The following is a 14855-nucleotide window of genomic DNA, read 5'->3' as shown; positions in this document are numbered from 1 at the left end:
AATTGGGGAGCATGAACACTGGACGCTTACAAGCAACAGCGCAATCAGACTACATTGCTTCATGTGTAGGATATCAAAACAAGGTTTCAATGTTTCAATACAAAATCACATCGGACTGAGATCTAAGTTTCAAACAAAAATCCCTTGAAATTATATAAATCAACCGCAGAGATCTTCATCAAATAAATAGCTGTACGCTGACGTTCGTTTTTGTGTTACGAGTTTTGGTTTATCAGTGTTTGATTTATCAAATTTGGGATTATCAGTGGTTCATATTCATGTGTCTTTAGCGGAAATCGAACTTCCGATCGTGGAATATTAGTAAGTGTATTAATACCAGTACCACCTGCAAGGAATGTTAGTAAGTGCGATGGTTATGACTTGCAAGGTAAAATCCTGGTAAGTGAAGTTTCTCGCGCGCGAGGAAGTTATTGGCATGGTGGATTCGTGCGTCTCTACATACTCGAAAAAACCAGGTATCCTCTCCCTCGTATTCAACGAAATAAGAGTGCAGTTAACAACAGCTTCATTATCTTGCGACGTGGCCGAGTGGTTAAGAATGGTATGCTGGGCACCGTAGCACAATCTTGACTCCGTCGAGTCAAGTCGGAAACGTCCACTATTGGAAGTTTGATTCCTGCTCAAAACACATGGATTGGATATGCACCACTGATGATCCCAAACAAGGGTGAAACTCGAATATGGCATTTTTCATTTTCGTTCGTTCGGGTCTTAATGACAACATCAATCAGTCAGATGATTTTATATTTATATTCTTACAAGTAGTATCACCAAAATTACTGCCCTTGAAAGTATAAACAAGAAATGATGTAGGGTAGGCTATACTACTGTAAATAAAAAAGAGCATAAAAACCAAGAAGTTATTACTTCAATCGTCAGCAATGGATAAAATAAGACTTCAAGAACAAAAATGATGTTACAACATAAAGGTATGCTTCCTTATGCTGTAGTACACACATCTTATATTGCACGAAACAATCTTGACATTTAGAAAATATTTTATTTTGTACAAATATAGGCTATTCTTGCCGCTTGTGCAACACTTCAGAAAAGGATTTAACATAGGCCTACTTTGAGCAGCTATTTTCCTGCTGTGGAAAAAGCACAGAAAAGACTATAGACAAGAGGAAAACTCGACTAATACTGTTGAACATACGATCGATAACTTATCTAAAATTGTGTGAATACCTCGCAAAGCCAAAAACAAGTTGGAATTTTTACAATTTTTAGCTTCCCAGAACGATATAGCATCACACTTTTATCTTCGATAAATTGCCATAGTCGTTCCATTGCAATAATAAGTCGATGGAAAACTTCATAAAAATGTTACGACACGAAAAATCGGCTACATTCTAACTTATTCATTGGTTTTACTTAACACAAGGCTAACAAGCTCAACAGAGATAAATAAAAAAATATATTGAGAATTTTTGAGTTTAACATTGTCTCCTATTTTTTTTCTGGGCAAGGTTATTTAAATGAAGAAGATGCAGTATGTTCTTTACGGTTATGTGCTGAATTTGATGTTGGAGCAAGCCAACCAAACGTCATATTAAAAAAAATAACCCACACAAACGAAAAGTGAATTGATGAAACTTAAAAGTTTATCAGCAGGAATTATGAATTAAAAATATGCAGAAGAAAAGTTACGAATGCTGTGAATGATAAAACCAGAAAAAGTCTGTGCTCACTATTCCATGCAATGCAACACAAGTACAACAATAAATGAGATGTAACCGTTTGAAAGTGAAAGAACCACTTTATGGTTGCGATATTACTCTAATGTGAACAGTACAACGAAAAGGATGAAGATACAAAATAAGTTATACTGTATTTAGTAACCGAAGTTTGAATGAAAATATTCCGACCTCATCTGACACAAAGAACAAAACCTAATCCAATTAACTCAAAGCAACTCAATCATGCTTCTCCACGGAAAGAACTTTAAGTTTTGCTTGGCTTAAAGTTCTGGTTTAACTGTCACGCTTTTTTATGCAGGAAACGTTTAAGATTTTTTTCTTCACAAATCCTTCAAAACAAAAATGTATCAAATAAAATTTTGTTTTTCACGACTCAAAATTCCTTCGTGTTTGCGGTTGGAAATAATTTTCTAAATATGACGTTTTTATTTCGATCAAATAAATATTTTTCGAACAACTAAAACTGTGCAGATAGCCGTAATCACCAGTGTTGTGTTACCTTCGTAAACTCTGCTTTGCACACTAAAGACATGCAACGGTTGTCAAATTTTAAACGACTAATTTTTACAAAAATGCAATCGATAATAACGAAAGACATGGGAAGCCAATACTAATGACGACGGAAGTTAATGTAAGATGAATTATGATGAAACATCTTGGCAGTCATGATAACTTACCTTGGTCGCTAAGCATTATATCAAGCAACCATTGTGCTGCTAACAAACAGAAACGGTGCAAATAAATATGTATCACATGTTTTGATTTAAGGAGGATGTTTTAAATACCATAGGACTACTTTTATACACACATTGCAAATGCAGAAACTATCAAATAATTGACTTTTAGTGCAGGAAATTTTAAATAAAAGAAAACAAATTGGAAACGCATGCCTCAACAAATAAACATGCTTTTCAAGAGCTTTCATTCAAATAAAAGTTTTACTTTTCCACAAAAACAATGCCAAGTTCTTTAAAAAAGCACATCAAAAAGATTATCTTTTGCCAAGCTGGAAATAGGGCAATTTCTAAATATTGGCAGAATTGAAAATTTAAAAAAATCCTCCAAGTCTAAAAGTTTCAAGGTAGTAAGCTACTATGTGGTTCTAGTTTTGTAGATAGGTCTATTATAAACTACTGCAGACAAACATCAGGGGCACAAGAAGAGTTTTACGTATTAATGGCAAACTACTAAATATATTATTGTTAAGTTTTTCAACAACCTTTTAAGATATTGTAAAAAGTGAAAGCTCGCATACTATGCCACATTTGGCATAGTATGAAACATATGAGACCAAAGGTTTTACAGCTACAGAGCAGTTTCAACATTTGCGTTTTTGTTTAAGTTTTTTTTTCAGCAAAAAAACAACCGACCCTTTTTTTGTACCGTTAACAACTTTTTTTGTAACAACTTATATTATTATAGTGGTAATTTTATAAAGTGCGTTTTAGTTGTTATGCCTGGTTTGATGTAGTTATGATTTTTCATAGACAGGTGTCAACCTTTTAATTTTATCGTAACCTTTTGTTAGAACTTTTCATTGTTGATGACAATAAACTATTGGCCTAAATTTAGATGTGACATTTTACACGTGGGCCCAACTTGTACAAAAACTACATTTAACTCATCTTTGAGTTGTACAGTAATAGATGTCCATGCTTCTGATAGTTAGTTACTAGCGCAATTTGTGAAATTGTCTGATAAAGCCTAATTAATTAAAAAATTGCTCAGATTGGCCAGAAGCTCGTAGTTAGCCCATTCTTGGTTTAATGCTTTAATCCAATACCTCAACTTGCAGTCTCACAAGTAATCAATGATATGCGTTAGGCCTATGAATACTGTAAGCATAGTTTACACATTCAAGCACAAATCAAATCTTAGTTAAAAATAAAAACATAAACTGCTAAGCAGCAAATACATGCGACATATCTACGGTCTACATACCTGCTAGATCCGGCATTGTTTCTCGCGCTCAAAAATGAAATTCCAAGTTTAGATTATTTGCAAAAATTTAAAAAAATGGATCAAATTAATATAGCTTGTTATACATTTAAGCTGTTTGTTTAAAACTGCACACAAGCAGCTGTGATAAGAGAACACGACAAAGATCCAATTAAAGTTGACAAAAAGATATTAGCAATTAAATGATTATGTTCTCTATACTTTGGTTTATTGCACCACATTGTGCATGGTTTTCGAAATTACTTGGAGAAGAGAATAGGATTTTGTGCGTAAATCGAATATTTCTTCCTTGGACACAGAGGCGCCGGAAGCGGGGGGGCAGGGGGGGGGGGGGGGGCGAATGCCCCCCCTGCCCTCAAAATTTCTGCAGATGGAGGGGCAGGGGGGGCAATGGTGCCCTTTTAAAGTCATGTAAGCTACTGCACATTTTGCAATATAACAATTTCTGTTATTCGCTTTTAGCCTAATTATAATCTTTCATTTTTGCCTCAAAATAATATTTAAGGCACAAAAGTTTGCAACACAGTACAGGCCTTAAAACTCGTTTTTTTTTTCGGCAGCCATCGTGGCCTACCGGGAGCTCCTGCTCGGCGGCCAAATCTGTTTGCTTGGAGGCCAAAATACAAAATAAAAATAACGATAGCACAAGGAAATAGAATTAAACTTGCAACAATGCTAAAATAATCACTTAGCGTTGTTGAAGTCTGGAGCCCGGGCGACGTCCTACAATAGAATCGTTGCACCACGCAATAACTGCTTTATCGGGATTGTAATCCAGTACTATTCAAACGACACTCGCACGAGTGTCTCCAATGTGGCTGATTTAATAGAAGTTCGCCACTCCCCTAGAATTCTTTTTAGCAACGAAAAACAACGTTCGACATGATTGTGTTGACGATGATGGCAAGGTAATAAAATAAGTATTTCAATGATTAAAACATTAGCCTACTTGTAGGCTTTAACTGCCCTTTATCAGAGCTGACGATGCACTAGCAGGGCCTCTGAGAGAATTTTTCACCAAGGGTACGAAGAGTCATTCCGGGCCCCCTCTCACGCCGAGCCCCTTTTGTCTTTGGCAAAACGCGTGATGTTTGCTTAGGCGTATTGCACAACATTTTAATGCAGAATTGGACATCTGTGCGCAATAATAGCATCAGGCTGCAATAAAACTATTATTTAGTGTTGTGCATATCATGTGATCTGTCCCTCGCCAATTTGTGTAGGCTATCCTGCATTGAATTTGTGTGTCGGTTGTTGATGGTGCTGTTAAGAGGTGTCGCTTGTACAACTTTAATGTAAAATTTTCAAATTCATTTATTTATTTCTCTTAGATGTAGCCTATAATTATTCCTAATGAGGACACTATGTTGTGTCGAAAACGTTGGATTTAGTAGTTTTTTCTTGTTTTTTTTGTGTGTGTTTAATAAAAAATATTAAATCCGCTAATGTTACTGAGTGATATAGCCTATGTATCTAGTAGGCTACAACAAGTCAAGCTCTCTATACCAAGGCTCAAACATAAGATCTTGTTAAAACATAATCAAATTAATCATCTGACCAATAACCTTTCTTCATTAACTTTTGCATTCACCACATGCCCAGCAGAGGTGAACGAAGTCACTTTTTTTTACTCCGGCTCCAACTCCGAAATTCCTTTTAAAGTGAAATAAGCGTGAAACTACTTTTTTCAAGTAATTTTTAAAAAACACAAAAAAGCCCAAAAACACCCGGGCTTTTTTAAAAAATGAGTGAATAAAAAATAACAGTTAACCTCTCAAGTACATGTAACTCCACACAGAGTGAAATTTACATGCCTTTTGACTCTTTTTTATTTCTTTAAAAGTAATGGCTAAAAAGACATTATGAAAAGTAACTACGGACATGTTAGCACAAATTTCTTAGCACAAATTCTCTCAAAAAAATCACACCTTCTAATAGGTTGTAAAATTACGTTTCGCTGAAGTCTGAAGTTAAAACTTAAATCCAGTCTCATTGTCTCACAACAATCACTCAAGTTTCAAATCATCATCTCAACCAACGCTTCAAGACAACTTTCCACTTTCACTTTACTACGCTGAAGAGATCGGAAGATCGAAACACTGGCCTTTGTCCGTAGTTACTTTTCATAATGTCTTTTTAGATGTCATTCTTTTTGGGTCAATAATGTCTTTTTAGACATTCCTTTTAAAAAAAAAAAAAGAGTCAAAAGGCATGGAAATTTCACTCTGTGTGGAGCTACATGTACTTGAGAGGTTAACTGTTATTTCTTTATTCACTCGTTGATTCATTCATATCAGTTTGTATCCTCTGTGGATCCTTTTCTAGTATCATGGGCCAATCAAATAGATGTTTGCTGGTACACCCCTTCATTCTCTTTGGTTTTTTTAAAAAAGCCTAGGTTTTTCTGAACCCTGCTTTTACTACCCTATGCCCCCCATCTGAACAGGAGAATAATCAACTTTTAGGCTATCAGTTACTTTAGGGTGCTTTTAACAGAACATTTTTGCACGTAAAGCATTAGATAACCACTTTGGGCTCCTAATTTGCGCGCAATGCACTCAATTAAGCTTATTTTTCCGGGCCTTTTTGCTACATTACGGGCCCCCCCAGAACTAAAGAACAACAACTTTTATGCTTGAATTTACTCGTTTAGGATGATTTTAAACTAACATTTTTGCACGTAAACTATAAAATCACAATTTCGGGCCCCCAACAATGACAGGCCTGGACCCTCAAGGGTACGCCGTACCCTCCGTACCCCCCTCTCGTAGGCCCTGTGCACTAGCAAGTGCGAAATATGTTTTCTATTACATCTACTGACATCTGATCCCTGTTGCCTTAGCAATTAAGGTTTTAGCTATTTCAATGATGTACATTAATTACTAAAAGAAGCATAATTTTTGCAAAATATGATCAAAAAATGTTTTTCCCATTGATGTCAACTAACTTAGTTCTTCTTTTTAACAACGGTTCAATGTCCGACAACATCGAATCGACATAAAAACGACAAAATTGCCAGCCGATGTAAATTAGCACTTCGGATTAAGACTTTGTTAAAATAAACGTCGGGAATTACAAACAAGACTTACAGCGCTGGCGATCGCAGATGGTTATATTCCATCAATAACAAATATTCCCCGCACAATGCAACAGTGGCGATTATGACTCGCTGACCTAATATTGCATCACTCTTTGATACTACGTATTTTCGACAGTTAATCCACGATCATTCTATTGCGAAATTAAATAATTGGCTAGAAGAGACCGGCGGCCAAACTTGGCCGATTGAAGAGGTAGCACCGGCGGTTCATTCAAGCACTGCTTAGCGGCCATGGCCGCAGGTTGCTTTAAGGCTTGACAGTAGGTTACATCATTATAACATAGCATGGTGCCCTGCTTTGTATACCGGATTATCATTATTGCTATACTTTATCTTAAAACTTCAAAAAAAAAATTGGCCTTTTAGTAAACAAAAGTGCCCTTTTTTCGAGAACTTGCCCCCCCAGTCAAAAATCGTTCCGGCGCCCCTGCTTGGACATACGATAAATTTGAATTTAGAAATTAATGAAGCCGTTTCGTTGGTCTCAAGAAATGCCCATATACTTGACCATGATACTCTTAATTTTCGAAACCCGATTTGGACTCAACTGTATGCTTGCACGTAAATTGAACAAATATGAAGTAATGAGACTTCTGCGTTTCTCTTGTTCCAGTTAGAGATTTGTTTGCCTCAACAAATTAAAAAAGAAATGAACAAAGTATTTTAAAAAGCTTGTTACAGTCTTTATATTGTAGCTAATTGTTAAGTTGCATCAAAAAAGAAAGTAATTTTTTTAGACAAAGACCAGAAAACATTGCTTACGTGTTTCGCAGTAGTGTCCGGTAAAATTGGTTTGAAAGCAATCACATTCAGCTTGCTTTTTCGAATTGACAAAGCATATGCCGTTGTTTCGGCAAGGATTTCTGAAGTAATAAAAAAGTAACTGTGAATGTCAAATAAAAGTCATCTGAACGGCTGTGAAGTGACATTTGATCTCTTTTTCATATGAAAAGTTTGAAGGGTCCGCCAGGGCTGCCAACAAGATTGATTTTTACTCAAGTTCACTGAATAATTTGCAAGTCGGAGTTGCAATCTTAATTTTTAATTATTTTCTAATTTGAGTTCGTAGATTTTGATCAAACTCAACGTCGGTTGAGCACATTATGACGTCTAAAAAATGTGAGAATGAATTCATAAAAAAAACTTTTTTACCATAGCCTAACACTGCATTACGCTTTAACTCGTCCAGGCCCATACTGGCTAGGGCTACAATACGTCCTCTTTTAAGAGGATTTGTCCTTTTTTTTCAAGAAAAATGAACTGTCCTCCGAGGACACTAAAAAATGCTCAAATGTCCTCGTTTTTGACAGTTTGGGTTTTCTTGCTTATATTTTCAACGGGATTATATTGCTTGATGACGTTTCAGCGACAGCTTGTAGGCTATTTGTTTTCTAAACATTTTGTATAGGCTACCAATGTAACATGCTGATTTATAAATTCTAGAAGAAATTGGCGCATTTTATGGAACTGTTGTTGAATGTTCATTGCCTGGTTCACTGTAAGATATTAAACAACATTTTAAAGGCCATGCTCACACTTTTACAAAAAAATATTCTTTTACCTACATACGTTTTAAGTTGATACAACGCTTGTAGACATTGTTGATTACCAACTCAGTTTGGTTCGTTTGTAACTTGAAACAAATTGAAACGAATGTCTATAAGTGCAATGTGTATAACACCTAACCTCCAGCAAAAGAAATCGTGGTATGGATAGGCCTACAGCTTTGCAAGGAAAGGAACAGCTTTTTAGTACATTTCGTTTTTAGCATCTTAACGGTTATGTGCAGCCTACTGTTTTAATCATATTTCTTGCAAGTAATTTAACGATTTCGTTAAGGCTGGCCATTCCTTGTTGAAAAAAGTTAAGGCTTGGCTACCTGGAGATCGTGCCTGATTTGTCACATGTTGCAGATGTTTGCGATCATGGCTGTCTGACTGAAACTATCTAAAATTTAGGTATTTTTCATTTGTTGTCTTAAGGAAGCACTAAAAATGAGAAAAAATAAGTTAAACGTTCAGTCAATATGTTTCCTTGTTTTTTGTTTTTTTGGGAACTTTTGCTGCGTAGGCCTATACTGTAATGATGTAAAACAGGTGTCACCAAACTACGCCCGCGGGCCAGTACCGGCCGGCGAACTGATTTCATCCGGCCCGCTACGTGCTGCGGAAATTACAGCTGCACTACAATTCTGTACATGTGCTTCCCTTGGTACTAGCAACCGTCTTTGGCTTTGCCTTTTTGTGTAATAGAGACTTCTTTGGTAAAATTGTTCGTTCTTATAGTTCGTTGTTGTATGTTGAATTTGTAGGCTATATTTTTCCACCAGGCAGCCTACACGTTGGTGTTCTGTTTTTATCATTAAGCCACCACAAGTAGGGACAGCCTAGGCCAAATTTGGAAAGGTGTAATGTTTTTTCAAGAGCACGATGCCCTGTAGTGTATCACAGCAGGGGATTACTTTTCCAGCGACCTTTCGATTTTCATCACATCTTTGCTATTCCACCGCTAACTTTGTTATTTATTGTACTCAATTCAAGTCAACGGAGATTCTAAATAGTTCTATATCTTTTCGCAATTAGCATCCGGCCCGCAGCTGTTAATCTCGCAGCAATCCGGCCCTCAGAGAAAAAAGTTTGGTGACCCCTGATCTAAAATGATGTAATTGTAAACGATTCTTCAAGCGTAAAGTTCTACTTGCTGGCGAAACGTGTCCGCTTTTTATGCGATGAAAATATGGTAGGCCTAATACTGGCAATGTTTTTGCTTTCTTATATTCTTATGTAAACTGGTATAAATTTAAATATTCTTATACAGTAAATACTGTTGTTATTGCAAAAGTGCTTAATGCCAAGCAAAAAAGCCAAACAAAGCAAATTACATCAAATATGGTTATTACTTTCTAAAACCTCTACAGCCTGTTTCACCCTAAAAGGGGTATCATCAAAAGGTCCTTAATTCTTATAAATTTCTGACGTAATAACAAAATAACTGTGAATGTCAAATAAGTCATCTGAACGGCAGTGAAGTGACATTTAAAATCTTTTGTCATATAAAAAGTTGAGAGGTCCGCCAGGGCTGCCAACAAGATTGATTTTTATTCAAGTTCACTGAACATTTGCAAGTCGAAGTTGTAATCTTAATTTTCAACTATTTGTCAATTTGTCTTCCATAGATTTCTATTAAATTCAGCGTCGGTTGTTTACAATATGATGTTTAAAAAGTGTGAAAATGAAATAACAAAAATTATTTCATGGAACCTTAACAAAAATGTTAACATGAACACATAATTAAACCACAATCATTACCGGTACTTCGAGCAAAGGACATCTGCATTTATTTCCCATACTCCAGACTTTTTCATGTGCGTCACAAAGTTTCCATTCATTGTGATACTACCCATTCTGCCTACAAACTTGCTTCGAGAATATACTCCAGGTAAGGATAGCATTTGGACTCGATACGTGCTAGGCAAGCCGCCAAAGTAAGTCTTTGTCCTTGGCACAAATTTGGACGCACCAACGCCTACCACCGAGCCAGTTGTGCTGTTTCCGTCAACTGTTAAAGTCATCGATGGAAAGTTGCGCTTTATTGTGACAGTGTGCCATTCATTGTTGTTCAAATTGGAACCGGCACGCAAAATTACTGTCTTTGGTCTTCCAAACTTAAACCGGAGGTTCACTTCTCCATGCAACAGAGTGAGAGAAATGTAACTAGTGTCTCCGCCATCGTCCAAATATACCAAGAAAGATCGCGAGTTGACCGTTTGGAACTTGAAAGACAATGTTGTAGCTGCGCTTGATCGTATTGGAATATTGTCTGGTGGTGAGAACCATGATGGAAATTCAGCAAACTGTCCTGATATTCCTCGAAATTCGTATTGAGTCGCAAACATCATTGATCCTGATACCGAGGAAGACTCACGGAGCCGTGATCTTGTCGAAAATGGTGACTGTGCTAGAGCGGATGTAATAAGTGCTGCAATAATCTTCATCAAAACTTTTATATAGAACATCTTGAAAACGCTTCCGGAAATGGACTAAAAAGGAATGCCGTGAGAATAAAATACTACGTTGAGATCTTGATTTTCAGTGAAGATTTGTTCTCTTAGATTCAGCCACAACGTTTTACCTACGAGTTATCTTATTTTCTAAAAAAAAAGAAACAAAAAGTTACCATTAACCGACTGTTGATCATTGTTGAAGATATAACAATAAATTTTACAAAAAGTTAAAACTTTGAAGAGTAAAATAGTTACATGAATTTTAGTTTCGTCAAAACTAATGTTAGTGAATGACAACTGCTGCTCTAAGCATAGGTCAATGTTTTATTAAAGAAAGCTAACATCAATACGTTCGAAGCAATAGGTTCGACCATTTATTTCAAGCCGAAAACAGAACCAATATTGTTTTTTTTTCTGAATGAATGAAACTGGTAAAGGTAAGCTACAGTGCACACTTATCAAGCAGAATTGATGAGGACACTATGCTGATAAAGATTTCATTTACTTAACTGCTATGCTTAGCATTGTTTTTGCTGCCAAACTCTGCTCTTTTTGTGGTATTGACAGTACAGTAATTAGTCTACTCTATACGATTTATTTACGATATATAGGCCACATAATTCAGACAAAGCATGCCTGATCGTTTAAAGCTAAATTTCGAAACTAATCCGAAAATCCTCGGCTTAATTGAAGAATCTTGCTGAACTAGTTTTAGCATTTTGCATGGGCTTTAATTAATGGTTTTCCAATTGAGTACAAATGCTAGCAGACACCTTGCCGTTGCATCCTTTCGTAAATGCAACAATTTTTCTCACTGTAAGAATTCTACCTAATTTAAAACATATAGTTACAACAATGTCCTCACCTTCTTATTGGTATTAATTTCAATGCCAATAGATCATCATTCTCAATACGGTTAATATCATTCTATATGTCATTTGAAGAAGCTGAACAATTAGTAGGCCTACTGCACTTCTTCACCTTGATACAGAGGCTATGAGAACATAAAAACAACATTAATAAACTATGCAGTATACCAAAATATGACAAAGCATCGATCAAGTTGTTGGTGTCAAAAGTGGTTCATCAAAAAGCAAAATTATAAAAGTCATGAAAAGTTACCAGAAGAGAATTTTTTGTAAATTAAACTGAAGCTTAAAACGGCATTCATGCATATTACATGAGCTACGAAAGCTGTGGTTAGGTTTCTTGATGTTGATGCCTGAGCATTCCTCGAATAAAAAGCCAGGTGAAGTTGCTTTTTTTGTCTTAAATTTGCATACCGCCTCTTTCCATGTTCAAAACAGCGCAGGTGTGTCCGATGACTAACTCCTGACTGGCATAAATAATTAAACAACATGCACCGGTCAAATCTCAATTTCTTGTACAAAACGGCTTGTCTTCCTCTTGTACGATTAACAATGAAGTGTACAAACAATGATCCGGTTGCCGTGCTACAGCGGCTATACTTTTCTTGTATAGGCCTACACATGCGCATGACTAATTTTAAGTAGTTAGCCTACTAGTAACTAGATTAAACGAATATAGTCTACCAACTGGTAGCCTACTGTTATGGGTCTTCTGAGCTTCAAACGTCATTCGCTTATCTTGGAATGACTGTGATGTAAATGATGTTGCCTTCACTTCTGAACTACTATTACGCAAATGCAACCGCAACACGAAGTATAGCAGTGATTGTAGATCGACCGAAAACTGATGCAGAAAATATATTTGACAAAAAACAATACCACAGGAATCTTTAGTGATGACATTCTTTTTAGTCTGCTGCAGAATTTGGCTGCGAGAAAGAAATATACTACATTGTGTAAGCGTTTCTTTTTTATTTTGCTGAAAACTACTTGCCAAATTTGTACTACTTTTTCCGCAGTACAAATCTTCACTCAATGACGAAAATTAATCAATACAAAAATCGATACACCTGCAACAGCGCGATAGCAACCAATGAATAAGAGTATAGGCCTATATTGCTCTACTGTACTTTCAACACTGAAGTGAAAAAAACCGTGGCCGTATTATGTTATGCATTATGCATGGCGGTTAATTACAGCAACATAGGTTATTATTTCACCAGTAGTGAAAATAAGAAATGATTAAAAAGCTAATGCATTTGAAGTACAAAGTTCTAACATCTGACGCATGGCATAGTTCTGTGTAGCCCTAGCCCTTAGCCTACTACACAAACAAAGCAGTTTTTAAGTTTACTTTCATCTGCAGAGCTCATCGCGATTTGTTCATAATCCGCTTTATTCCAAATGGTTACTGGGCGTAGCAAATTTATGAGATTATCCTTCGCAAAACACATCGATTCTTTCAACACACCACAAAGACTTTTCCTATTTAATGATTTTCGTCAATATTTCATTTCTTGAAAAACCTTTTCTCTCAGTTTGTTTCGTCACCATGTCAAAAACAGACTAGAGGGTTTAAATGTGCATTAACAGTCATTTGAGTAAAACGAGGAATTAATCTGCAAGCACGTACACGAAAAGTAATTAGGCTGCAAGTTAGGGTGTTTTTAATTTTCTCATATCGTAAATTTGATTTGTACAGGGGCCAGGGCACCAGGTTGTTACAATTGGTAAGAAAACAATGTCGTTCAAATTTCAAGAAATTATTTCAACAATTACAACTTGCGCAAGGAGGTTGAAAAATTCGCAAAATCAATAAAACAAGCAACTTTACAACACGCAACCAAATAACCAGCTTTATTCAGTACTTTTAATATGCACGCATTTCAGGCACGTTTATAGGATATCAAAGCAAGTATAGCAACAAAGCAACTATTCCTCTAACAACCTTTACACCGTGTTTCACCCATACCCGAGATGATCAGAAGCAGTGGCGTATTTAGAAAGCTTATTAGGGGGGGGGGGGGGCAATACATTGTGTCAGTCAGCCGTGTAGCGGTCCAGAATCGCCAAAAATACCGTCATATGATATTTGAACGGCCCCATACTTTAAATCAAGAGCGATTCCGCAGAAGTAAGTTACTGTTCCAATCAATGAACCAACAAAAGATATCAAACACTTCAGAACATAAACAATAATGGAACATAAACAATAAGTTAGTCCTTCCGACCTCGAATACTTTTGAATATTCGACGATTGATTTTCCCGATTCTAGTTTTGGTACAGTCAGAAGTTTGGTAACGTCTTTGCCAGACACTAAAATTGGCAAACGGTCCACTTTGATGTGATTGTATTGCTCATAATCACCCATGATCTTCCCATCCCAATGTATGATCAGTGGGGTGCAAGGGTCAAAAGCCTCCCTAATTTCGTCCGACAGCCTTTGGCGATAGATCTGGCGAGCTTTGTGAATTGAACTTGGGCTAATCATCAGATCACCGGTTGGATGGAGCAATTGCTTGGACACTGCCAGTGCATTTAAAATATGAACGGCCTTCCTCGAGGTAGTATTGGTCTTGTCCAATGCTGCTGCTATCTCGGGGGTTACTACAGCAATTTTACCTCGTCGGAATTTCGGCAGACAGCTTGCAGCACTGGACCCAGGCTGTTCGGAGCACGTCGATCCACCAGCTGATGGATGACGCCCATCTCCAGACTTGTCGAGATTATCTTCTTGCTGAGTATCCATTTCTGAATCACTGGATTCCAGTATGGTTAAATTAGTAGATTCGGCAACACGAACTGCTTCCGCCTCAACTCGCTTTCTCTCCTTTAATGCTCTCTTCCTCACTCGCTCGTCTCTCCTGCATAGAACCATATCAACGCCAACCCACAGACCAATGCGCCAACCATGGAACCTAGGCGCCCCTCTTCTCTCTGGGCAAGAAGGAACTGGCGATCTTCTATGTTGATCATTTCCAAAGCATTACTGTGTGCTATATCGAATAGGTGATCCAATGATTTCTTAAAGTCTGTCCGTTTGACTAACTCAAGCGCACTCTTACGATTGATAGATTTTTTCAAGTTTTGCCATTCCTGGTGTAATTTTTTCACCTGATTAATCACATGGTTTTGATGGCGTGTTGGAATTCGTGCTCGACTCCAAAAAGGCAAAAGCAAAGATACTGTGTTCTTGACACTA

The 14855-nt window shown here is 36.8% G+C and overlaps 1 protein-coding gene across 1 annotated transcript in view; it reads right to left on the bottom strand.

Moving 5' to 3' along the window:
* LOC145765607 (neurexin-1-like) overlaps window positions 1-14531 on the bottom strand; it is a 79878-nt gene extending 65347 nt beyond the window's left edge. The window contains exons 1-3 of the mRNA XM_082577444.1: window positions 13884-14531; window positions 10089-10819; window positions 7543-7643 (exon numbers count right to left, since the gene is read on the bottom strand). Of these exons, the coding sequence (XP_082433570.1) occupies window positions 7543-7643; window positions 10089-10819; window positions 13884-14531 (1480 nt within the window). The remainder of the gene's footprint in view (window positions 1-7542; window positions 7644-10088; window positions 10820-13883) is intronic.
* Between the last annotated feature and the right edge of the window lie 324 nt (window positions 14532-14855).

This window comes from Aplidium turbinatum, chromosome 1 (genome assembly GCF_918807975.1).
Source record: "Aplidium turbinatum chromosome 1, kaAplTurb1.1, whole genome shotgun sequence".
Classification (NCBI taxonomy): Eukaryota; Metazoa; Chordata; class Ascidiacea; order Aplousobranchia; family Polyclinidae; genus Aplidium; species Aplidium turbinatum.
This window is presented reverse-complemented; position numbering and strand designations above follow the sequence as displayed.